Here is a 26,710-nt window from a genome sequence, read left to right as displayed (position 1 = left end):
CTCCGATCGCTAATAAAGCTGTTTCGGCGAGATCCTATGTAACATTTACATCGCAATCCAGCAGCTCCGTAAAACAAAGATTTGCATTATAGAAAAGCAAACGAATCTTTAATAGCTTGCCATACTTATTCATGTCAACATTCGTAAACCTCAAAGGAACTTTTCCTGGGGAGCACCAAAATGCATAATCATATTTGTCTTGGCGGAGAACCACAGGGCTGTGTTGCGGTTGCCATGACGGTAACGTACCATCGCGTTTTACGCGTTTCTGCATAAGCTCTGTGTTTCATAGACACTCTGTGTGAACCTTTAATTCCACAAAATACTTCTATCGGGGTACCCTAGTCGGAAATAAAATGAAAATCCTGTTATAGAAATCATTAGTCTTGCAGGAGAGAACTACCTTGAGCGAAGCACCTACTGTGTGCCGAGAAGTTTATTTGTGATCTGGTCATTCAAAGGATGACCCTAGAAGGCAGCCGTGGCTGTATCAATCTTGAGGTAGGAAAAGGAGGAGGGGCTTGTGTTATCCTGCCAGTCCTCACGTAGCCAAGCCAGGCTTCCAACCCGGGACCACCTGCAACAGCAAAAGCCTGCCTCTGCCCCACACTCGGTGCCCCTCTGCCTAATTTCCAGTACAACCTTCACTCAGGCCCCTGAGACTGGATAATCTGCAGAACAGTCGATGCATTTGCTTGTCTGGGTCCTCGAGACTTCCCCTTACCCATCCCTACACTGTCCTCTGCGGTTGCCATGGGAATGGATGCTGGTCATTTCCACCTGTGATTGTAAGCACTCACTGCCATTACTAGACGTGCAGAATGTCCTCGCTGCTCTCCGCTTTCCTCCAGGTGGCGCTGCTGTTCGTCTCGGAGTCCCTTCACATGCAGAACTGCTGGGGTGGGTGCAAAGCCCCTGTCGGGGCACCAAACTGCGGTCTTGCCAGTTAGTCCTGGCATTGCCTCCCCTTTCTCGTCATTCGGAAGGGGGCTTCCCTTTGCCTCAACTCATTAGATCACACACACCTAAGAAAACTGTGGCACTGAGGTTTAGGTGGGGAAAAATATTTTCAAGAAAAGCACTTTCTATACCAATAATTTAGCTCTACGAGTTACACCGATGTAAGGGGGAGAGATGCCATGTACCCACCGTGCGTTGGTCACGGGCCAGAGAACCCTCGGAAGGGAAGACAGGTAGACACGGGGGGTGACAGGGCAGCGTGTTTCTTGGGGCGGCGATGGGGCTGGTCTCCTGAGTGACGCGGGGCTAGCAGGGTGGATCCTGGAGCCAGTTCCGGTAACCCCAGCATGTCCGAATGGGCACATCCCCCAGAATCAGGCATTGCGACCTAATCCCCAATGTGACCGGGTTAGGAGGCGGGGCCTCTGGAAGGTGATCAGGTCATGAGGATGGAGTCCCCGAGAGTGGGATTAGTGACTTTAGAAAAGAGGCCCCAGAGAGCTGCCTCCGCGTCTGCCTATGAAGACACAGCGAGAAGACGGCCCCTGGGATGCAGACGCTGAATGTACCAGCACCGTGATCCTGGACTTCGCAGCCTCCAGACCCATGGGAAACACGTCTGTGGTGTTTATAAGCCACCCGGTCTCTGGCCTTTTGTTGTCACGGCCGATGGGCCAAGATAGCTCCTCTGATGAGATTCAGCACCTGATTGAAGACAGACTTGGCCAAATGAAGGCTGGCCGGTCAAAGCTGCGTGACACCGCTGTCCGGAGATGGAGGCCCTGTCATCTTTGTCGGTGACCCGGGTTTTTGCTTTGTTTTGCGTCAGAACGGCTCCTCTTCATTTATCCTCCATCCTGAACAGGATGCCCCTTTGCTTCCTTCAACGGCTCCCCAGGGTGAGAGCAGCCTCATCATCGCATGAAGGCCCTGCGTGGATTTCCCTCCGGTGACGGACTCCTCTTCCCTGTACCTAACTTCCCGTTTGCACTTGACATCTAAGGACTTGCCTGTTCCTAACCTTTTCCCTTTTTTTTATATATATAACGCTCGATGTGTTTGCTTCTCTGGGTCCTCCGGATGTCTATTACCCATCATACATTTCCTTTGCTGTTGCCATGGGAATGGATCCTGGTCATATGCGTGCATATGTGTGTGTCTGTGTGTATATATATGTCATATATATGATATATATATATAGATATAGATATAGATATAGATAGATAGATAGATATAGATATATAAACAATGGATGGTCCGAAAACTCCATCCATTGTTAATATAATGAGAATGGTTTGCGCAACATCAGTGCAACCTGGCATTCGAGGAGAGTGCACAGAAATGCGCATGTGCGAACAATGATGACTTCACTGTACTGGTCAGTGGGGGTGGTAGACACCATTGAATGAGCTTGTGTACTGTGTGGCCATCACATTCAAAATGAGAGAGTAGAGTAACGGATCTGCATCAGATTTTGTGTTAAGCTCAAACACTCTGCAGAAACTATTCCAATGATTCAGAGGCCACAGCTGTGGGAAACCGGTGATTGGCAGCTTCATCAGGACAACATGCCTGTTCATGCATCATGTCTCATGCACAGTTTTTTGATGAAATTCAAACCACCCAAGGGACTCAGCCCCCTTACATCCCAGATTTAGTGCCCTGCGACTTCTGTCTTTTCCCAAAACTCGAATCACTTTTGAAAGGGAAGAGATTTCAGACCATTGATGAAATTCAGGAAAATACAATGGGGGCAGCTGATGGCAATTGGGAGAACTGTGTGAGGTCCCAAGATGCCTGCTTTGAAGGGGACTGAGGCATCATTGTCCTGTGTACAATGTAGCCTCTTCAATAAATGTCTATTTTTCACATCACGTGGCTGAATCCCTCCTGGACAGACCTTGTGTATTACAGACATTTTATGTATTACGGGTATCAACCTTTGACAACAGTGTTGTTTGTGCTGTACACAGTCATTGGCCTTTTATAAATTGTTTTACACTTCTTTTGATAACTGTTATTTTTTAAAATGCCTGCGCCTCTATTTTTCTAGTTGGCAATGCCAAGGATGAAACAGTGATACTGAGTCTCTCCTTTATGACATCTGGGAATGACCACACATTGACCCTGTTGTTTGTATGATCAACGGCTCGTCTCATTTTGCCATTGCTCTATTGTTGCAACTCTTCTCTTTCAACGGATATTCTCATGTTGCACTGTTTCTGTTACTGTGTTTACCACAGTCAGTTCTAATTAATTCTGTATTTAAATGGTTTCCATTCTTTCTGCCAGTTCCTTCAGATCTTGACTTTTCCCAGTGTGAGAGCTGAACTCCTGGTGTGTTGCTCAGTGAGCAGGTCAACACTTCTGAAACCTTTTGTAAGTAGTATAATTCCTGAATTCTTATATATAGGGTATTTCACGATTATCTGAATACTTCCACAACCTTTTGGGCGGGAATAGAATTCTTGTGTCACACGCTATTTTTTCCCCTTAAGTTCCGTTCCCTTCTGGTGTTTAGTGTTGTGGGGGGAGGAGCCTGAGGCCGGATGCTGCTGTAACGGCTCCTGTGTGCGCTGTGTGTGTGTTAGCTCTCCCTGGGCATATACGTTCCTACCTCAAAAGCTCAGCGGCTTCCGGCAAAGAAAACGTGTCCTTCCCTCATCCTGCCCGTTGGTGGTCAGGTCCTGTGCATCTTCTAGGGGTGATGGGGGGACACCTGGTTCTGGGGCCCGGGCTCGGGGAGAGGCCCTCGCTCCCCAGAACATGGCCTTGCCTTGGAACAAGCCCCAGAGCACTGAGGTTGGCAGAAAGTCACGGTGGCTCCATAGGTTTCTGATTGACAGGGCAGAGACCAAGTTCAAAAGGACAGGACCAGAGAAGACACTCTGCCTAAGGAAGGGGGTAGCTCACAATCAGGAACAGTAATACCACCTTCTCCAACTTTTATAGGGTTCTTTCTCCAGCACTGAAATCGGAAAATCTCACCGAGACATATCTAACTTTGGGAATATACTTTAATTTTACCTTGCATCCAGTCGACCTGGCCGGCCTAAAGACTCAGATGTTCATTCAGAAGAAAGGCTTCCTTCAAGTGCGTCTGAATAGTGCTATAGCTCCACGCGCTCTCTCCGTAGGCTCTGCAGTGATTGGTGTGCCAGCCTTCTGGTGCATCCTCACCTGTGGTTTCTCTTCTCAGGTGGCGATGTTAGTCTCCTGTGCATTTACCGCACACGCCGAACGAAGCCTGTCCCCCACATAGTGGACTGGGCTGTCTGCAATGTGGATGCCGTACTCTGAGGTCTCCAGGACTCACTGGTTTGCATCCTGCTGGGATGTCACTTGATTAAACAACAACTTCCTATTGGACCGCCATGCCAGCGACCTCATCTCTCATTGCACCTACTTTTAAAAATTGCCTCCACAGCGGGTAGGAGCTGCTCTCCTCCATAAATGTAATTGAATTTCTTGTCCTTCACGCTTTTATTTCCAGAAACAGACTCTACCTCGTATTGAACTTTCATAGCAATCATTCTAGGAATGAGAAAACTGAGCCACAGAGCACGTAAGTCAGTGGCCCCAGGTCAGGACTGTCCAGAATCCCCGCCCAGTGGAAGGACGACCACAGCATCAGGCGCTGGGCCCCTCAGCCGAGCCCATAACTCACCACTGGCACGCAGTGATGTGCTATTATGAACCGCTGTGATGACGCTTCCTTCTGGTGACAGACATTTAGGGGACAACGGGATGCGACGGGCTGGTTTCCACAGATGGATCTGCTCATAAAACCAGCCGTAATGAACGCTCAGACTCAGTGTTCAGGGAAATCAGGACTCTTCCCCATAAACTGCGGCCATTAGCGTGTGACAAACGCCCGTGATTAAGGGATACATCGCTGACATAATAATAAAGACTGCCGGCACACTGCAATTACTCTGTACCTTCCTGTGGACCAAACATGCGCTTTGAACACACGAGGTTACATAAGCACTTAGGGCTGCGGGGAAACCCTTTTCGTTCTCCACCCAAAACTGACAACCAGAAAATGACCGCGTGGTGTAAAAATGCTGAGTGCTCGGCCAGGCGAGGCCGCAGACCTGACCGTCCCCCGGCTCCCTCCTCTCCTCCGAGGACCAGCTGCAGGGTCTCCAGCTATCAGTTTCGAAGATAAAACCACAGGAGGAGTTTTGCGTTGCCTTGTTTCCCGCTGTGAACTGTGATGAAAAGCAATCCATTTCCTCCAAATACTCCTTAGTCTTCCTTCTTGTGAAAGGAAGGAAATGCTGTTGCAGGCTTCCCTGGAGGGGTGGCCAGCGAGGGCGGGAGGGGCAGTGAGCACAGTCCTATGTCCTTCAGCTACCCCCCCACCCCGACAGAGCACCCGGAGAGGCCCGGCATGGGTCTCCAGCGAGGAGCACGGCTCTTACAGGCCGGGGTGCCGCTGAGAGTGCGGGGAGCGGGCCACCCGCCATGCAGGCTGGGTTCTGCCCAGAGGCTGGGAGGACAAGCCAGAGTCCAGCTCAGTAGGGTGTGCTGGGGGGGGGGGCGGGGAGGGGGAGAATTCCACCATTTTATTTCCCAGCTACCAGAGTAAAACCAAGGGCATAAATGTGTCATAAACAATGAAATTAAGGAGGAAGTCAATAAACACCAATCTCCTGCAATCTCAAGATTCCAATAGAATCTCTTTTTGCTTTCACCACCTCCTATTCTATTTGTTTATTTTTTATTGATTTCAGAGGGAGAGAGAAACATCGATTTGTCGTTCCACTCATTTATGCATTCACTGGTTGATTCTAGTATGTGCCCTGCCCGGGGATTGAACCTGCAACCTTGGTGCATCTGGACAATGCTCTAGACAACTGATCTACCCAGCCGGTCAGCATCTACTATTTTATTTTATTTTTTTCAATGATTTTTAACATGCATACCTTTTTGAATTTTTAAACTTAATCTTTATTTTTTTACGTTACTTTTTAGTCCTCTTAGATGCCCCCCTCCCCCCAGCAACCACCACACTGTTGTCCATGTCCACGGGTCCTTTTTCCTTTTTGCTCAATCCTTCCTCCCGGTAACCTCCCCCACCCTCTATTTTAAAACTCACTGTAAATAAAAATGCACTAACATAAATTCAGCAAAAAGAGTTGCTAAATCATTTAATGTATAGAATGACAGAATTGTATATAAGTATTTGGCAATGCTCTAGCAAGTGTTTAGTAGGGGCTGCTAAAGACCCTTATGCAAATAAATACGTTCAAAAGCAGAGGACTGTGATTGTTCAAGTTAATTTCAAAGATGTGAAATTAACCATTTCCTTCGAAATAATGTTTAAGACCTCCTCCTAAATTCTACTGCTTTCTACCTTTATTTGACGGTTGAGAAGATCTACTTTTATGCATATTATTCACTTTTAAAATATATTTTATGCCATCAGCATGTACCTTGAAATATTACACGGAAAACGTTCTTTGCTATTGATCAGCAACGTAGACTTTTGTGAACTGCTTGCCCATGTGGAAGTTCAGACTCCTAACCTGCACCGTGGGGACATTTCCTGTCACGGGGCATCAGCAAAGCCACTGCAGAAACGAGGAGGGAGCCCCCAGTGGCTCAGAGACGAGAGGGTTCATTTCCTTCTCAGAACCACCTAGTACGTGGGCCACTCCGTGAGCTCCAGGCTGTGAGGCAAACAGTCACGTTGAAGATTACAGGCCACTCCAGTTGTTACCCTCTCTGTCTGCTGAGAAGGGAAGATCTGGGACAAGCTCTCCAAAGAGACTCCCCTCTGTGTACAAGTCCCCGGTCTGAACTCAGTTGCAGGGGCACATTTAAGTGCGGGGGACATGGTGGGGGAGTAGGCTGCAGCCGGGTGGCCGTGGGGCAGCTGACATGGGACTGCGGATTCGACTGCTAAAAGGAAGAAGAGGAGAGAGGACTGGTGGACTATTAGCAGTCTGTGCCCCTCTAGGGTACTCAGCTTTAAAACTTGTGGTAAGAAAGCACACTGTAGGCCTTGGCCAGGTAGCTCAGTTGGTTGGAGCCTTGTCCCTAGACATCAATCAAGGTTGTGAGTTCAATCCCTGGTCAGGCCATATACAAGAATCAACCAATGCGTAAATAAGTGGAACAAAAATCAACATCCCTCTCTCCCTCTAGAATCAATCATTTCTTTTAAAAAGAAATGAAATTATTCTTGTGGAGCACGGAAGTATTTTTGTGGAATTTCACAAGCCATCGGGGTAGTGCTGGGCACATACCGAGTGATCCTTAAACAGTGGTTACCATCATCTTCATCGTCACCATTGCCACCTTTGGGCACGTCCTCTCACCCCAGCGCTTGCGTTCCCTCCGTGGTCTCACGAATACCGGTGACAGGTGGCTCTTCCAGAATCTTCGCAGGAAGTTTCTTTGCTTGTGAGGCAGCCACTCCATTTTCAGCAAGTTTTCTCCTCTTCCCACACGTTATTCATCTTCTTACACTTTCTTCTCTCTCACCTTCACTGTGACCTCTGAGGCCCCGCGTCCCTCTGCCACATGAGGGTCCTTCTGACACTGACAGGAAGTTGCTGCTGCTCCGTGAGTTTCTTGTTCTCTGATCGTGGTGTGTCCCTTCCACAGCCTCTCAAAATCCGTGACTCTGGGTCCACCTGTCATCCAGGACACACCTGTTCGCTCACTTAACACTTATTTCTCGAGTGCTAACTATTCTATTTGGTAAATGTCCATCTGAAATTACGTCACCACGGGCTTGCACAGTATTGCACATGGGTCTGACTTAATGTCCTGAGTGGATTTTGCATTTATGGACTCTCCGCGGCCGTGTCTCCTGTGCACACGCACTGGATGGTCCCTTTCTGTGGGTGCAGTTCACCTGGATGTATTCCCCCTGCACGAAGGTTTTACAAATCCTTTTACACAACACACCCTTTGTTTCTAGTGAACTAACTGTAATCTTACAGTAATCTCTGGTAACAGGGTGCAGCCAAGGGGGGGGGCAAATAGTGATTTAGAATGGGGTCCAGAACTCAGGGTGTTCAGGAAATATTAGAGAAAAATATATATAGGATGTCCTCACCCCCACCAGTCTGACCTGGGGGATGGGACACATGGAGCAGGGCCATTGAGAGCTGTTTTGCATAGCAACAGCTTTGCAGCTAATCTCTGGTGTGGTCATTTAACACATCTATAACCTTTAACTGGCTGCATAGATATGTTAAATAGCTGTGGCCATGCTCTGAGCCAGGGGGATGGAAGGGACTTCTACCCAAGACGTAACTGGGAGGCAGCTCCCCCTGGTTACAGCGCCTCTGTGGGAGCTTGGAGATGATTGGCTCCACGCCATGGGGCCACACCTGCCCAGACTTACAATGGCAGCACAGTAAAGCCGGAAGAATGTGGGAATGCTGGCAGGTGTACCCAATTGTGGGAGGAGTCGGAAATGGGGCTGCAGAGAAGGACTGGCGCAGGGATTTAAACCCAGACTCTGCAGTTTTGGTGGGGAGTGAACAGCTCGGATTTGGCAGAGTGGGGACCATGTGGCTTTGGGGTGCTCCATTTTGCCACATGGCTTAGGAAGCAAAGAGAGACTTTGGCTGGAAGAAAAGGGGTGAAAGGCCTCTTGCTGCTGGGCCATGAGAAGGTGCCACATGGCTTTGGATTAACTGGAGATCCTGGCAGCAACATAGCTGGTGGCGCCAGGACCCCGAATCACGGAGGACTTCTGCTTCTTTTCCTTGAGACGCGGTACCCAGATTAGGGCAGAGGGAGGAGGAAGCACTGTGGGCGTCTGTGGGTACCCTAAAGGACTTTGATATTTTAATGAAGACATTGGGTCACTACTTGAAGTCTGTATAGCTTTAAATAAACATTTCCTTTCCTTTTCACAAACCTCTGGCATTGAGAGACGCCTTTCCTCTGGCGGCAGACAAGCGAATCTAGTGGGGAGTCTTTCCGGTAACAGTGTATCATACCCGCCTTGGGCCTGTTCTGCAACACTCTCAAGAGCTTTTATTCTTTCGTCCAGTGTATTAATCATCCCACAGAGTCACACCATCAAAACCCCCGATGAGCATGCAGGTGATGATTCACCTGAGACAGTGAGCACTTCACCAGTTACAAAGGTGAAGAACTGTCAGGTCATTTAAGAAATAGGCGGCTCTCAGAGGTCTCAAGAACAGTTTTTGGTGAAATACATGGTTTCTGTGCTCATTGTCCTGCCGAAGGAGGCCTTGGCCGCCTCTCAAAGTGCTCCCTGGTTTGGCTCCACCCAGACCCACCAGACCCTCCCCTTCCCTGCCCTGGGCTTGAGAACCGGTGTTTTCCTGCTGGGGGCCTGTCTGTACCGAGATTCTACAAATGTTTACTAAGCCCCAATTCTGTGCCAGGCATGACATGAAAGCAGTTTCTCTTAAACAGCTGACCCTTGAACAACATGGGGGTTAGGCAAGAATGCACCAACCCCGTGCAGGTGAGAATGCACAGGTAACTTTAGACTCCCCAGGAACTTAACTACCAACAGCCTGCTGTGGACCAGAAGCCTCCCCAGTCACATGACCTCTGATGAACACCTACACCGCGTGCTGTATATATTATACACTCTACTCTTACAATACAGGAAGCTAGAGAAAAGAAGGTGCTGCTGAGAGAATCACAGGAAGAGAAAATACATTGACCGTATTCATTGGAAAAATCTGCTTATAAATAGACCCGCACAACTGAAACCCGTCATGTTCGAGGGCCAGCTGTCAATGGAGCCTGGAAGAAATGGAACGTAGGTTATGAAAAGAACACATACATTCTCGAGCAAAACTATTGTATTGCCTTGCTTTTGCATAAGACCATTCATGGCACAGCACGTAGAAGGATGGCACTCCTTATAGAGGCTACGGAGCAGTACAGAACATACCCCAGCATAGGCACTCAGCCTTCCCTGTGCAATTCAAAGATGCAGTTCACGTGTGAGCTACCTTTGCTAAGACGATGTCACTGGTGAACTAAGTGCTTGCTAAACACAACTCAGACCGGCTGGTTTCAGTGCTTTGAAAATGATGATGCAAGTGAACCTGGAAAAGACACCAGAGTTCAGGCTGCCTGTCACTACCAAACCCAATAAGCAATGACAGCCATTGAATTTTTATGGGCACTTTATTCAGGCAGCCAGTGATCTGAGAAGATGGTGGGTTCATACCCTAACAGACCATCTTGTCCTTTCTCGCCAGGCCAAGGTTTTTATAGCAGGGAATAAACAAGGTGCGGTGAGGGGTACTGAGATTCGGGGCGGGTCGGGTAGAAGAAACTGCAACATCTTTGTCCTGGGTGGTCAGCTGTTCCCAGGGGCAGGTGGTCGTTTGCCCCTCCCTGAAACACAATGGCCTGGATGCCTCCACTTGCCCCCAGCTGGTCATCTTTAGCATTGCCCCCGGAGGTCCGCTATTTTCCCAGGAGGCAGGATGGCCCTTATCTATCTGTAGTTTCTGAAACAAAAGCTTTTAACATACACATCACTTGCTAGGCTTATAACTAATTACCTTAAACTAAAATTTTCCAATTCTTAAGCCCCCATCCCAAGGGCGATCAGGAAGAATCCATTCCTCATTTGCTCTGGGTACCGATCACATTTTAGAGTTTAAATTATGCATCACCTGTGCGGATGTTACCTTTTCCAAGGGACTTTCCACGCGAGGAATGCTGACCATCGGCGTGTGAGCCAGGCTGGTCACGTGTAGGTGCCCCTGCTCGGGCTGCCTCCCTTTGAAGTTATTTACCACGCACACGACCTGGAATTTTGGGGAAAAAGTACAGTGTAAAGCAAAGCCCTGCTCTCCATGACCACGATCTTTCTGAGTAGCTCAATAAATGGAACAATAAGAAAGCATTCAAATTATTTAAATGTTAAATGGATATAACTGGACACCCAGATTTATCTTGTATAAATGTTGAGGGTAGGTACCCCAGTGCATATATGTTCCGGAAAATTCATCCATTAATAAGTAGCTCAGCTCATGATGACAATTTTATTATTCCAAAATGTTCATTAAATGAGGTAATAGTCGGTGCTCAAATATATCCAAAAATAACATCATAACCTTATGAAAATTCATAGCAAGGTAACCTTACCCCAATGTGGCTTAACCTACAACTTAATTTGAATGCTAATTATTTCCCATTGCTTCAAGATCATCATTGAATTCATAATAAACCCACCACAAGGGCACCCTCTAATTAGTAACTTCCTCTTAATTAACACAGGTCATTGTCTCTCGTTGTACACCATATATAACTTGGCATTTCAACAATAGCTCACCAGGGCTATTCCTGAAGTAGAAGGCCTTTTACAAGAAGGGAATTGACCCTGTTCCATTTGATGATGCCCCAGAGAGACAGAACTTGAACTACACCAGAGTGTGTCCTTGGCCAGCGTGTGTGCAAATAAAGTTCTGGCGCTCTTAGGAGTGAGTGCACATTCCCAAGGCCTCCCCTCCGGGTCAGAGGTTTGTAGCTGAAGGGTGGGGCTGAAGAGTTAGCCCTTTTCCTTTTGTTTTTCTTCTTTGCTTAATCCCTTTGCCGCATTCTCCCTGAGCCTACAGCCTTCCACTCCGACAGCTGTCATCTCTTCTCTGTAATTTGTGACTCACTTTCCACTTTGCTAGTTTATTTTGTTCATTAGATTCCACACAGGAGCGAGATATTTCTCCTTCTCTGACTGCCTTATTTTGCTTAGCATAATTGTCTCCAGGTCCATCCACACAGCTGCAAAAAGTAAGATTCCCTTCTTTTTTTTAGAGCTGAGTACTATTCTATCAAGTACCCAGTCACAGGCACTTGGCTTACTTCCAAATCTTGGCTATTGTGGACGATGCTGCAGTGAACACAGGGGTACATGTATCTTCTCAAATTAGTGTTTTGGGATTCTTCAGGTATAGTCCCAGAACTGGGGTAGCTGAGTCACGAGGCAGTTACATTTTTAATTTTTTTGAGGTATAACAGTTGGTACTTTTAATATGCATTCTAGAAGCTTCTGATGCAGGTGGGTCATACCTTGAGAAATAGTCAATTAAACAGCACAGGACAATTAATTATCTATGATTATCTCCTTATATTAACTAAGGTTAAGATAGTCTTGAGCCCTCTTCTTCTGGGTTTTATGGTAGTCCCTCACCTGGACTTTCGCCCTCCAGCAAACCTATTTTCTAAAAGGGACAGGAGGGAAATGGTCGTTTAGGGAACTCAGGCCCACCCTCCTGGGGCCCATTCACTGCACACACGCCATTTCCTCTGAGCTGCATAAATCCTCACCAGGACCCTCTCGGGAGGCCGCTCCCCACCTCGTCTACGGAGGACGGAACCAGGCTCAGGAAGGTCCAACTGTTCAGTGGTAAAAACTGGGCACAAGAAGCTGGGGCCAACCCAGGCTGTTGTTCCATTTCAACTCAGTTAAACCCTGCCAGGGGCTCCTGAAGTACCTCAGTTTATCAACAAAAGCCCAGAATATTCTCTCGACACCTGGGCCATCCCAGGGATTCCCCCTGTGCTTCTCCATGCCCCACCGCCTGCGTCTGCTGTCCCTCGGGGTGGATGACAGGCACCCCTGCAGGACACCCGCCCCCCAGAACACAGCAGGTGCTGCACCCAAGCTTACTGCAGGGGGCGTTCCACTCCCCTCTGTGCACTGCACTCCCCCTCATCCTCACACCCCAGCCTAGACCTGCCAGCTGCACAAACTCTTCAAGTTCATGCATTGCCTCCTCTTTCTGGTTGGCCGCTCATCCCCGCAGACGGGATCTCGTGACTGCGTGTACCTGCCATTCCGTTGAACCCTCTGTAAAACCTGTGTCTCCCTTGCTGCAATATTGTGATTTATAAGGAAAATGTATTGGGTCCCTTAGATCAACCATGCATTTCTCGTATTTATTGGGTCTTCATCCCTGTTTCTGACGCAGAGCCGCCCAAGCTCGGATTTCCCGTACTGAGAGCAATACAGGTGTGTCTCGTTATGATAACGAGGAGGCATTTGGACCTGAAGGGCTTGGGCTGGTTGCCAGGAGACTCAACCACGAGATTCCGTTGGACCCGAGAAGGAACCAGGGCGGCTGGAGACTGCATCTGCGGCCAGTGGCCGATGACTTAGCCCATCTGTAAAAACCCCAAAAGAGAAGCTGCCAAGAGCTTCCGGGTTGGTGAGCACCTGGAGGGGGCGTGAAAGACCCTCCCCTTCCCCACGCCTCGCCCTGTGGCCTGTGCATCTCTTCCGTCTGGCAGGTCCTGAGTTCCTCTTCTAACACACAGGTCACCTGGTGGACGAGGACAAGGATGTAGTCACCACTTACACTGGAGCTTCTAGAAGAAGAACCTCTTGAAAAATGCCCAGCACATAGATGTGCTCGAACCTTCGGGAGCTGGAGTTTTTGCTCACGGGTGTTGGGTAGTGAAGGCAGCAGAAGAAGCAATGCTGACATGAGGAGCAATTTAAATAAAACCGAAAGGGAGCTGAAATGTGTCTTATACTGTGTCGATGCAAAAGGATGTTTCGATATACAGTCTAGACAGCTTCTTGCCTGGGTAGAATGATCCACACACTCAAACTTACGATGGCCCAGTTCATTCTAAAGCCAGGATAAAGGGCATCTTCCCGCCTCCCAAATCTGTAGAAATGTGCGAAGGGGGTTTTAAAACAGAAGTTGAGGCGGCACGTGTCCTTCATCAGAAGTCACCGCTGTGCTTTTGCCACATGGCCGCACCTGCCAGGAGGTGGCGCTGTCTCCGGAGCAGTGGGTCCTCAGTTCCTGGAGGGAACCAGGTCACATCAGGAGGGAGGGCTCCTGGTTGGCGAGCTCTGTGGCTGGGACAGGTAGCCCGTGGATGGCACCCTGCCGAGGTACTCGAGTTCTCTGGGGGTCTCCAGCTGCTCCACCTTGATGCAAAGCACCCTGCAGGATATTTTAAAAAATATCCAAGCACCCCAGTCCTATATACTATCCAGGGAGAAGTGAGTGTTTTTAGCTCTGCACCATTTTATGTGAAAATTTATTTTCACCACCACACCTGACTTTAGGCAGAAAAATGAGGGAAGTGGAGGAAATAAATGACTTCACAGGGGCGTCCACACTCTAGGCATCTCTGGGCCACACCAAACACATTGTGACACGTAATTACTAAAAAAAATTTTTCAGTAAATTCACGACTTTGTGTTGGGCTGCATTCACAGCCGTCCTGAGCCGCCTGTAGCCTGTGGGCCTCAGGTTGGACCCCCCTGATAGAATATTAAGTGATCACTTGATATACCGCATTTGGGCAAACCCAGGTGGCTCACACATGCATTTTCCTACAGGCGGTTCGTGAAAACCCCGGTGCCATCTCCGGAAACGCGTACTCACCAGGAACACGGCTATAGAGATGCCCACCAGGAAGCCCGCTATCACGTCCGACCAGTGGTTCCGGTACTCCGCCACCCTGTTGAGCCCGGTCAGGAAGGCCAGGCACATCAAGCCCAGGCACAGGACCGGCTTGGCGAGTCTCGTGCCCTTGGCTTTGATGGTGTTGGTGATGTACATCTGAAACGACAAACGTGACTTTTCGCGAGGGCACTGCCTTGGTAGGTGCCTTGGAGACATGTCACGCACACACAGTTACAATGATGTATTGACAGGTGTGTTCCGCCCACAGGGTTCCGGGAGCAACTGCCTTGTATTCATTGCCTGAGAAAGTTTCTTAAGAGCAGAATGGGAGTGCGGTGAGTGACTATTTAATTTTACTTACCTGAAATTTGCTAAGGGTCTGCTCTCATTATTAATCATGTAGGAGCACCGGGCACAGCCACTGCAAGTGACCGTTGATGAAACACCTGGTGTCCTTGGTTGATAGGAATTCACGTTTCAGATCCACATGGCGACGGGGGAACACTGATGAAGATGTGTTCTGTTCTGCGTGACCACAGTGTACATGCCCTTGGACGGGGTGCAGACTTGATAGAATCAGAACGTGTGCTTACAAGGCATGAAGCTGGTTTTTTTACTAAGCAATGCCACAGTTTGTTTTTATGTTGCCGCCTGGAGTTGCGAAATGAACTAAACTTTGATCGGCTGTGGTTAGGACAACATAAACACTTAATTACAAGCAGGCAGGAAATACCAGCTAAGAATGGAACAAACCAAGGAACAGACACATGCAGTTTTGGTAGCTCGCACATGCAAACAGGACAATACAAGTGAGCTGATGGCATTGGAGTGTCTTCAAGTTGGGACACTATGCTCCAGAATAGCTCGGTCCTCCCCCCGGTCTGACTCAGCCTGGAGCTCAGTCGCTTAATATTTAAATCCTAGTACTACATAAGCAAATTGGCTGACTGCAAAAAGCAAGAACTGTCTGCTATTATTTCAAGTCATTAACAAAGTGATTCTAAAAGAGATGGCTTGGACAATATGTTTTTACAGTATTAGTGTTAGTACGTATCTGATGCTGATAATATATATTCAGAACCATGGTTAGAGATGTTTAAAACCACTTGCCTATTGTCTGAGTTGAATAAAAAATACATTTTTGGCCCTGGCCAGGTAGCTCAGTTGGTTAGAGCATCATTCTGACACACGAAGTTTGAGGGTTTGATTCACAGTCAGGGCACATACGAGAATCAACCAATGAACGCATCAATAAGTAGAACAAAAAATCAATGTCTCTGGCTCTCCCTCCCTCCCTCCCTCTCCAGATATATATAATCAATAAAATTTAAAATTTTTGCCTAAGAGAGTAAACCAAAGTCCATGCTTAAGTTTTTAATTCATAGCAGCCATTTTAGAATGCTATGAAATTCAGTGATTATCTTCTCTGTTTTTTTTCTTTTTCTCCCTGCTGGGCAAAGCTTGAAGCCCTGTTTGCTGCCAAAGAGGCTGTGTGAATATTTAAACGGCCCACGTGACACGAAGCTTCTAGCTAGCCAAGTTCCAGCCAATCTATCCCAGGTCCCAATGCTCTAGGGAAAAACAAAGAACCAGCTGCCTTGTCTGCACCTGGGCCCGTGGCCTTGGCCGCACGGCCTGGGCGCGGCGGAGCCTGCGCTGGGAAGAGCAGAACATTTCAGTTCTGGAGGGTCTGCGTGGGGGAGACAGCCACAGAGAGAGGTGAGGAAGGGAAACGAGGCGTTTGCCATGCAGAGGGACAGTGTTTGGAGCTCTTCTGCCCACACGGATAACAAGGTGAGGGTATCACACCATTTCAGGTTTCCTGGGTGCATCGGATACCGGGACTTGGCTAGTGCTCAGGAGCAGGGCGTGAAAGTGGGTATGCCTGTGAGATTTCCTGTCACACGGCTGCACGGCGGACTTGTGATTTCCCACATCCGTCAGAAGGCTAGAAGCATCCTATCCTTATTAAGGCAAAATAAGTAGGAACTGATAACGGAATAATGCTCATACTGCTAATACTCATTAGCACTGTGCCTTAATGAATGACCGCTGCTGAAGGCCGTGTTCTAAGCATGCTACACTAATAATCCGATGACGTTCTCAACATAACTGTTACCTTCATCGTGTAGACATAAAACAAAATCGAGACAGAGTTTATTGTGAAGAATGCAGAAACTGACTTTGGGCTGCAACGTTGAGACAAGAGGGACGTAGAAGGGAAGGAGAGAAAGCTCTTGGGTACCATGGCCTTTCCTCCCTCTTTCTTCTCTGATTTCTGGCCTGGAGGACGTGGCCAATGAACGTAAGCTGAGCATCCGCAGATGCACAGGCGCTGAAAGGGGGGAGGAGAACCAGGGCTGCCATGGTAACGCGGGGCAGGGCGCCATCCACGCTGCGCGGCTGCTGCGCAGTAGGGAGTGGTCTTTGCAGCTTTGGCGCATCTGCCTTGCCCTTCACCCCCAAAGGCTGTCTCGGATGCACCCAGGCCCTCACCTTTGAACTGGGTCCGGCCCGCAGTCATCTGCAGGCTTGGGGACGACCTTCCGAAGTTTCTCCTGAATGTGGAGTTCGCTCCTAAATGGATCTAAGGAGGCGAGCATTGTTTATAAGGATCCAAAAGCAGTCTGGCCATAGTACATATGCGTGTGAAAGCTTGTGTGACCGGGACAGCCTGCTTTTGGCTCTTCCGCCACCAGACCTCACTTCCTGCCCAGAGCTGGAGCGGAGGAAGACTGAATTTTAAGGGTTATGGGAGAAGGGTGACCTTTATTCAAGTAATTCGACTTTAAGGTGGATCACAGCAGCATTTAATAATGCACAATATTTTTTTCTGGAACATAGTGAGTTGGCATGATGTCACAGAAAAATCGCAAGTTTTTCCTTCTACTGGGCAGCTCTGCGGAACTTTATGTGTCTTTAAACCACTCCGTCTCCCTTATACAACGCCCGTTTATCCCTCATTTGCAGAAGAGGGAATGACGGCATAAGAGTCTATTAGCGAGTTGGATGTAGGACAGGAATTGAGTATTTATGCTCTCCTGGTTTTTAATTCACTATGGAATCACCTAGGTTAACTAGATGTCAAAATGTAGCTAAAAGAAAACCCGAACAGCAGGGGGTCTGATTTGAGTGGGTGGTGCCCACGCAGCACCTCACGGGCCTGGCCCACCCGTATAACTAGCCCCTGCTCTCTGTCTTCCTCCATCCATCCTGCGGATACCTACTAGCAGGCCGATGCACAAGGCCGAAGCCGTGTGCCGCTGCTCACAGCCTGGTGTGTACTCTAATCCTTGCTTCCAGCTGTATACAATCACTGACACGCGTGCAGACCGGGTTTTACTTCCTCATTTGCTTTGACTAAAATGTATCCACCGTGCCCACATTATTCAGCAATGTGAACTGACTCACTCCTGCTGATAAACACCCATCTGCTGGCTAAGTTGGGAACACACTGTGCAATTTGAAAACAATACAATGTTATAAATAACTAAAAATAAAAACGCACAAATGGTGTTTGTTCAGCACTTACTGCACCCCCGAACCTGTTTATTTGGGGCTCCCCGCAAGGGGAAAGGGAAGTGGGGGCGAGGAAGGGGTCCTGATGTGTGTTCTCCACACACCTGGCTTGTTCTCTTTCAGAACGCTTACAACGATGTATGGTTTTAATTCCTTTTAACGGTTTCCTTCACTGCAGTGAGGACACAGAAGCCGAATCTGAGTCTTTTGTTCTAAAGCCTGCACTGTGTCCCACTTGGCCTGACACAGGGTAAGCACCCAGTGAAGACGTACTAGGCTGTGCAATTAAAGAGCAAATCAAGGCAAAGGTCCAGGGGAAAGAGGACGGAGCATTTTCTTCACAGTACCGGTCGCCGTCCAAAGTCACCTACTCCATTTCTGGGTGCCCATGTTGACCGGTTCCCGAGGCTGGAATACCCGTTAGAACGGAGCCCTGCGTCCACTCACTGACGCACAGGGGGCACTTCCCCCAGCAGGCGCTCACAGGTGGCAGAGTGAGTGGCAGGCGTGTGCCCCGCCTGGGAGGGAGCCCTGTTGAGCTCTTAGCCGTCTCTGAGTGCCCACCAGCCGCTGACACGGTCTTCTCGCCTCTGTGTCTGTTTACCTGCTCTCGTCTTTCTCCTCGTCTGTCTCGTGCTTCCCAGAGTGGCACCTGTCCCCGGGTGGGCCCTGCCACAGGACGGGTGGGGACCCTCTCGGCTGCAGTCAGAGAGACGGTTGAAGATACCAGGCTGCTGCCGCTGCCACGTCCTCCCGAGGGACACAGTGGGGCTGACACCTTGGTTTTCACCTACAGAGGCCTGGGTTGGACTGCAGACCCGGGCAGCTCTAAGATAATGGACTCGGGCTGTCGTGAGTCACTGGGTTCATGACCAGTGGTCACGGTGTCAGAAGAAAACTATCCTACATCCAATCACTATCTGCTTAACATGTGAGTGAATGAATGAATGAACACATGGATGAATGAGTGCATGTACTGGAATTCACGAAAATGACCCAGAGGAGGAGGTGATGGTGGTGTCATGATCACAGCACCTACTTTGGATCCAGTAAAATCTCGGTTTGAGACCTGGCTCTGCCACTCACCGAGACAAGCCATCCACCCCCGTCCGGGCCTTGGTCTCCTGGTATGTAACGTGCAAAATGGCGGTGATACTATCCCCACCCAGGGCTGAAAGGACTAGTGGCATGACCCAGGTGATCTTCCAGGCAGGGTCTGGCCTGCAGTGAGTCCTTGCTGACAGCAGGGGGTGAGCCAGGGCCTGGACACTGGTGCTGACACCCCCGGTGGGACCCTTATGAACATCTGTGGGGACCATGTTAGTTCTCTTTCTCCAGCTTCTCGTTCGCCCCACACTGATCACCAGCCACAGCCCGGCAGCTCCCAGGCTAGAAGCCCCCAGCCGGCTGCACACAGCTCCTGCGAATCGCTGCAGAGACCCCAAACAAAACTGAGGGGTTCGTTAGCAAGCCAGGCGGGCAGTGTCCCGAAAGCCAACGGCTGTATGCATCTCACTCACGTCCATCAGTTTCCCAAATGCTGATGAGAAGGTGTCTGGGGGGCGGCAGAACTGTGACGGGAGGTAATGCCCAGGTGGGAAGACCACGGGCCTTGTACTGGACACGTCTGGGCTGTAGAAGAAAGCGCACGGCTGCTTTATCTGTCCTAACCCATCTCAGCTTGGCCGTGAGTGAGCATCCTGCTCTAAACAGCAAGGGAACCGGGCAGGAAGGAACGAGGAACAAAGGCTTGGGCTCCTCTTTTCTCACTCTTCCCTTCCTGGCAAACCGGCCCTGGGGCCCCTGTGAGGCTGCAAGACCACATGGCTGGGCAGGGAGGCAGCCTGGGGCCACCGAGGGGCTGCGTGGCCTCCGCCTTCCTTGGTCTCCCTGGGCCCCGGGCACTGGTGCCTGCTGGCCTCCACTGCCAGATGCCCTCGTGGCCCCACGCTGGCTTGGTCCTCCCAGGCTCCCACACTGGGAAGACCCCAGGCCTCCGGCCCACCTTCCTTCTCGCCCAGGTGGGCTGTCTGCCCTCTGGGCTCTGCCGCCTGGCCACCAGCCGCCAGGTGCACCGAGGTGGAGTTCTCCCAGTTTCAAGGCAGAAATGAGGACAAGCCTGTCCACCTTCTGCTTTCTCTTCCACCTCCCTGGCAGCCGGCTTCCTCTCGGGGTTCCTGGCCCAACAGGGACGGGGTTGGGGGGGTGCAGCTACCCACACACTCACATCTGCCACACTCACCTCCTCTCCAACCCTCCCACCTGCTAGGCCCGGAAAGGCTGCAAATTCAGAAAACTTGCAATCATTAATGAGTTTATACTGATATGTGTTGAAAGGATACTATTTTGGATATATTCCGTGAAATCAAAGGAATTCTTAAAATTAGTTTCACCCTTTCAAAACTTTTTAATGCACCTAGTAGAAAATTAAAAACCATATAATGTGGCTCATTTCCTATTTCCATTGGGTAATGAGCTTCCCAGCTGTGTGGGCGATGCCGGCCCAGACAAGAGCGTCCTCGCTGGGCGGAAATGAAAACTCGATCAGCTGGTGTCCTAAAAGGGTTGCACCCGTCTTGGCATTTGTTGCTATTTTTTTTTTAATGAAAACCATTTTAGGACCCTTGTGCTTTTTCAAACAATACTTATCTGTATCTTTTCTCTATATGTGTATCTGTTATATCTATTAACATATCACTGTCTCAACAGCACATACTGTGAATGAAATGATATGAAATTACTTTGAATTTTCAGCTGTTAGTCGATTTTTTTCAGGTGCTGGTTATCGACAGTTGCTTTTTTCTATTTCATCAGAGTTCATCAGTTGCGTGTGTGTGTGTGTGTGTGTTTATAGGACCCTCTAGGTTCTTGAGAGATTCAGATTCAGTCCCTGTAATCCAGGATGAAAAGCTCGGCTATAGGAGTTTACTAATCTGGGTTAAAATGCCAGCCTACCACTGATGAGTTCTGTGGCCTCAGACAAATGACGGAGTTTCTTAGCATCTTAGTTAATATCATTGGTAAAATGAAAATGACAACCGTAGTTTGTGGGATTCAGCTCAGGAACCTCACAAGGGGTGTCAGTTTTATTGCTGCCATGTCTGTTTGCTGGGAGACTCGAACAAACCCTAAAGGAGTCAAGTTACGTCTTTCAATGGCAGCTTTACACTTGCTGGGAGAAATGCTAAACCCAGCGGCCTAACTCGGGAGCGTGGGAATAAAGGTCCTTACACATGTTGCGTTTGCAAATCAAGAGCGACCATCCACTTCCTTTCCAATGCCCTTCATGGGCCCCTAACAGAAGATGACAGAATCTATCATGTAGCTGATGTCCGTGAATGGGCGACAGACACTCGGGAGTCGCAAATGTGAGGCTGGGAACAACCACTGCAGTGTTCGGGACCAGCTGCTGCCTGCAGTTAAGACCAGAACGTGCTCAGTGACTCGGCTGTCCCCAGGACAGTGGCCGATTGATGGCTGGGTGCTGAAGAACAGATCCTTTATCACCGACACACCGACCTTACCCCTGACCTGCAGAGTGGCTGATTCTACAAGGGGACCATTTCTAGCCGGTATGAACCCCCTTGCCCCCTAATATCTCGTACAGGTGGCACTTTGTCTATCAATGAGCCAGAAGAGCCAAAACTCTTTTATTGGACACTTTGTCACCTCTAATGCTGAAAGCCACACATTGTCACCGTTTAACATCCACTTTCCATACACCAAGTAGAAAGTAAGAACATATTTAGCTAAATAAGGCTGTTGTCTCGTTTCTGACTGCGATACAAGGAAGTGAAAACCGTGTGACCTGAAGCACGACATGCAAGCAAAAGATGCTTGAACCCTACAACTTTAACGACTCCATCATCCCAAAGACCTAGCGTCTGCCGACCAGCAAGTAAGGAGCTGAAATTATTGGGTAAAAAAAACCATCTGGAGTTTTTAAATCCTATAGCATGTGGGCCAGACTGTTAGACGGATTTAGGAATTCATTACAGTTTAATCTAAGGGCCAGTAAAGAAAGTAGACCCTGCACAACCATTCAAATATGCCAGTTAAACACTCCAGTTTAAGACCAGGGACAAGAAGTTCGTGGTAACATGTAAGGACACATCTCAGTGTGACTGTTTAGGGGGCCCTGTGAGGACACGGCGGCAAGAGGGTGGGCATACCCTGCCCAAGGCGAGGCCTCCCAGACAGCGACCATGGAGGCACCCTGACCTTGGACTTCCAGCCTCCCAACCTGGGACACCATACGTAGTTCCTGCTGTATTAGCCCCAGGGTCTGCCATATTTTATGTCTGCAGCCAGGATGATTTACACGCCCTCCCCCCACCCCATCTGAATGTAAGGTCTCAGTTGGGCCACCCTGAGATCGGGGTGACCCTCAGGACATCATAGGTCCTTAATTATTGCATATTACAGTGACTAATAAAAAAACTGAATCAATTATTATTGTCCATATTTTGGAACTGAACCCACTTACAACTATTTGATTTTTAAAATCTGTATTCTTTAAATTGTGGTACAAGGGCTATAAAACGGTACAACATAGAGTGACTCAAGATGCTTATGTTTTGAGCCCATTTAAACACTTCTTATTGGACAAGACACGTGATGGAGCTAAAAGTTACTGGAAAACCTAATCTAGACCCGTGATTTTAAAGGAAGAGGTAAGGGTTGCTGCTGTAGAAAAACCTCTGGAACCGCGCATGCGCCGGGTCAAGGCGAGGGAACCTTGAAGCGCGTGAGGGACAACCAAACACGGGAACCCAGAGCGGTCTGGGTTCCATCCGCACCGGATTGGTTTTTAATGTGTGTGTAAGTAACAGCTCTCCAGTGCTCCTTAATAATTACCCTTGGGAAGCGCTTTATGGTCACGGGGTCATGGAATTTAGATTTATGGGGTTTAGAATTATAGGATTTAGAAGAAAAAAGCTGACAGAAAACTCAACTTACTTATTTTTAGAGAGATGGGGAAACAGGGAGAGAAACATCTACCCGTGGTTGCCTCTTGCACGCCCCCTACTGGGGACCTGTGCCACGACTGGGAATCGAACTAGCAGCACCTTTGGTTCACAGGCCCTCGCTCAACCCCCTGAGCCACACCAGCTGGGGATATGTAAGGCAGCTAAACGAACACACGAGCACGCTGGGGCCATTAGGAGCCCTTCCATATAGGAAATACGCCTGATTCGTGGGCGGTGGCTTCAGTTCCCCTTCCTGACCAGCGAGGGCGCTGTGATTTCTGGCTCCCTCTGAGAAGCCGACAGGACTGGATCACAGCGCCAAGCCACCGCCACGTGAGCCCCAAGGACCTGCGGGGAGTCAGAGCTCCTCTAGGGGAGTCGCAGCGGCATGAGCGCGCAGCGCGGAGGGCCGGGCGGGGGCCTGGAACGCCGCAGTGCGGGCTCCCAGCGTGCGCAAAGGTGTTGTGGTGCGGGCGCCTGGGGACCTTCGGGGTTCAGGTCCCGGCTCCAGCGCACACTGGTTGTGCGACTCCAGTGAGTGAGCACTTTTCTCTGCAAACTGCAGTACCTGCGACACCCGTTTGAGGGCGAACGAGAGAATCTGTGTCCAGCCCTCGCACGTGCTGGCCCACACAGTAAAAGGTCCTTATTTTTAGTCCGCCATTCGCACAAATACAGTGGACCGGTTTTAGGGAAAACTAATAGTCAAAGGGTCTTCGGTTGCAGGGCTTTTTAGGCTGTAGAGAAGTATTCTCAAGTTGAATGCTGGAGGGATGCTGTGCAGGATGCTGAGGACGTGGCCAGGGGCAGCCACGGAGCCCGCCCGCATGCAGACCTCTGAATGAACAACCTTCCGGATGACCCCACGCCCCAGATGTCAGGACCTCCTTCCAGGCGGAGACAAGAGAGCCACGCGGTGCCTTTCAAATATGGGACCCGCCGAATCTGGGAGCTCAGGGAGCTGTTTTGTGCCAAGTTTGGGGTGGTCTGTTCTGGATGGGTGGTCATGGGGCACTGGTCCAAGTTCAAACCATGGCTACAGTGCCTGTTGGGTGTTCACGGTTATCTGTAAGCCTCAAGTCAGCACATTTTTGTTATATAATCTCTAATAAATACTGTATTGTGCATGGAACTTAATTTGCAGAATGCCCAGCTATACATTCATTCCATTTCCAGCATATGCACTCAGCTATACCTATTGTCTAGAGAATTAAATTTGTAAAGGTCAAGTTCACTTTGGCCACAGAGTGTCTCCAGCCCCTACTGTGCTACATTTAAAAAGTAGATTGGTGAGAACACATACACAATAGCATACTAATTATCAAGACTAAGAACAGAACTTGAGTTCTGAGTTTCTACCAATTCTACCAATAGGTGTGTCTACTTGGAGTTCCTAGGTTTAACTTAATGAAACAATGCAATAAAACAATGAGATATTTCATTACAAGGAAACAATGAAATAACATAAATGCAGAGTGTTTTTTTTGGCTAAGTGCAAACTTCAGTTCACACGTGAAATACGGTACTGGGTTTTTATGTCTTTTAAATTAAAATATATTTCTATCTGTTTACTTTAAAATGAAAAATGAATCAATAATGCTTATTACTATTACCGCATAACTACCACTGAAACTAACTTTCTCGTAGAAAGGAAGGGATGCAAAAAATGATTTGCTTTGCTTGTCAAACCTGCTTGGTGCCCTGCTTGGTGATCACTGGGGAGATTCACTTCAATTAAAAAAAAATGAGACAAACTTCAAAAAGGAGACGAACCTTGATCTAGGTCCTAGAGGTAAGGAGTTTTTTTGGTTGTTGTTCACGACAGAGCCTCGGAACTCCCTTCTTGGGAGCAAGGAATCCCCCACCATCTCCCTTGTAGATGGAGAGGAGATGTCCTGTCCCGCCACCAAAGCCAGAAAGAGCTGGACAGCAGTCTCCTGAAAGCCCAGCACACCAACTTCATCGCAGGACCCGTCCCCAGCCAATCACACACGCCCACACAGGATGCAAAGAAGCAGGATGCAAGACACCGAGCCACTGTCAACCGCGGGGGCAGCTGGGCTGGGCCAGAGGTCCCTCGGCTGTGGTCCTTGCCACTCCTTCCTCGGGTCTGCTTCCGGCCACGGCTCCAGCCACTCAGGTTCCCTCCGTTCCTATTCATCCCTGGACCTAGTTTTCCAGCCTGTCCTTTCTCTTCCTTTTGTCTTCTGCACCCTGACTCACTTTCTGTCCTTGGGAGTAAATAAAATGATGACCCATCCATAAAAGGTGATCTGGACTTTGACCAGGTGAATATGCAGGTAGGAGGTACTAGGGATATTACAGGCAGAGAGAAGAGCGAAAGATAAAGTATTAGAGAAAAATATTGGGGTTAGTAACTGGGAATAGTCTCGTGTAAACTGAGTTCGAGCTCCTGTGAGCCAAGGACTGAACTATGAAAGAGGACATTAGGAAGGGAGGTGGCTAGTCCACTCAGGTGCCAAGAACACCAGACGTTTATCATCTCGCAGTTCTGGATGCCGGAAGTCTGAGATCAGGGGCCGGCACAGGCAGATCCTGGTGTGAGTGTCTCCGGGGCTGGCAGATGGCTGTGTTGACACACGAATAAGAGACAAAACACGCTCTGGTGTCTCGTCTTAGAAGGACACGAATCCCAAGGTGAGGGCCTCACCCTCACGACCTCATCTAAACCTCATTACATCCCCAAAACCACACCCCCAAAGTCTCATGAGGGACATGACCCAGTCCGCAGCAGAAGGAAAGACAAGTTTCAGCCAGGACCAAGAGGGCCTCATATGCCCTGAGTAGCTGTACGACCCCTGAAGGGTGGGGGAGGGCGGGCTAAAAGGAAAGCTTCATGCAGAGAGACTTGCTAACCACCAGTCTTCAGGTGTGTTTTGGAGGGGCAGAGTGTGGAACTGTCCTAGGAAGCTGGACTGGGAGGCTCCGGCAATGAGGTCATGGTAAGTGATGTGAAGGAGCCCAGGTCACGTGGAAGGGTCCGGGCAGGTGGAGAAGAGGCGGAGCCTGGGTGTGAGAGGGATTCCACCTGGAGCCAATAGAAGGAATCAGGCCTCTGGATGCGCAGGTGTGGGTGTGGGCGGGGCTGGAATGACTCAGCGGTTCAGGCTCCGGGAACTGGAGGGCAGGGGTGCCAGCAATCCAGTCGGAAGAGACAGAAAGCAGGAGCTAGTTGGGAGCCGTGGCGAGATCATGAGTTTGGTTTTTGAAACACCGAGTTTAAGCAGCTGGTTCAGCGCTGAACCACGGAGACAGGATAAGGCTGGGAATGAAGTCTGGCCTTCGGGAGAGAGGTTCAGGCCAGGGCGGGAGTTGTGGGGTTCACTGGGAAAGAGGTGGGCGTGGCCCCGAATGAAACGCCCCCCTGGGGAGGGCTAGCCAATGGCAGAAGGTCAAGGACAGAATCCTGGTAAACGCTGGTGGACGGATTTCTGACATCACAATGAATCATTTAATGAGGATAAGAGCAACTCTGGGACGTGGAATGTTCTCCCAGCCCTAGAAAGAGAAAAGCTCAGATAGGAGCAGGTGGTCCCGATCTCTGTGCTACTGAGACGACTCTCGAGGATGAACCCCCTGCTGGGCGAGATCCAGGCGGGGGGCGGGGGGATCATTTTAGAGAGTTTGTGTGGGGGGAGGGGACAAAACCCATGTTGTGTCAAGCTCATAAGGTAAGGAAACATAAACTAGCCTTTCTAGCAGTTTCTTTCAGAAATGGATGATAGCGCCAATCAATGGAAGATTTTTCAAGTGGTTCTTTTTTGTTTTTCGATGGTGGACATTTTCGCATGCCTAAGGACATCATTTTGCTACATTGTTCGGAAGCTAATGGTACACTCGTGTTTA

The 26,710-nt window shown here is 49.3% G+C and overlaps 1 protein-coding gene across 2 annotated transcripts in view; it reads right to left on the bottom strand.

Moving 5' to 3' along the window:
• PLPPR5 (phospholipid phosphatase related 5) overlaps window positions 1-26,710 on the bottom strand; it is a 75,194-nt gene that overhangs the window by 8,704 nt on the left and 39,780 nt on the right. Inside the window, exons 4-6 of one of the 2 annotated variants that reach the window (XM_053655974.1) lie at window positions 14,334-14,510; window positions 10,617-10,736; window positions 9,987-10,445 (exon numbers count right to left, since the gene is read on the bottom strand). In XM_053655974.1, coding sequence (XP_053511949.1) covers window positions 10,149-10,445; window positions 10,617-10,736; window positions 14,334-14,510 — 594 coding nt within the window. In that variant the 3' untranslated portion in view covers window positions 9,987-10,148. Of the gene's footprint in view, window positions 1-9,986; window positions 10,446-10,601; window positions 10,737-14,333; window positions 14,511-26,710 lie in introns of those variants that run through there. The other variant, XM_053655975.1, reaches the window with a different exon arrangement.

The sequence above is a fragment of the Artibeus jamaicensis genome, unplaced genomic scaffold, assembly GCF_021234435.1.
Source record: "Artibeus jamaicensis isolate MK-2021 breed Jamaican fruit bat unplaced genomic scaffold, CSHL_Jam_final scaffold_1689, whole genome shotgun sequence".
NCBI lineage: Eukaryota > Metazoa > Chordata > Mammalia > Chiroptera > Phyllostomidae > Artibeus > Artibeus jamaicensis.
The sequence above is the reverse complement of the archived record's forward strand: the minus strand, read 5'-3'. Positions and strand labels throughout refer to the sequence as shown.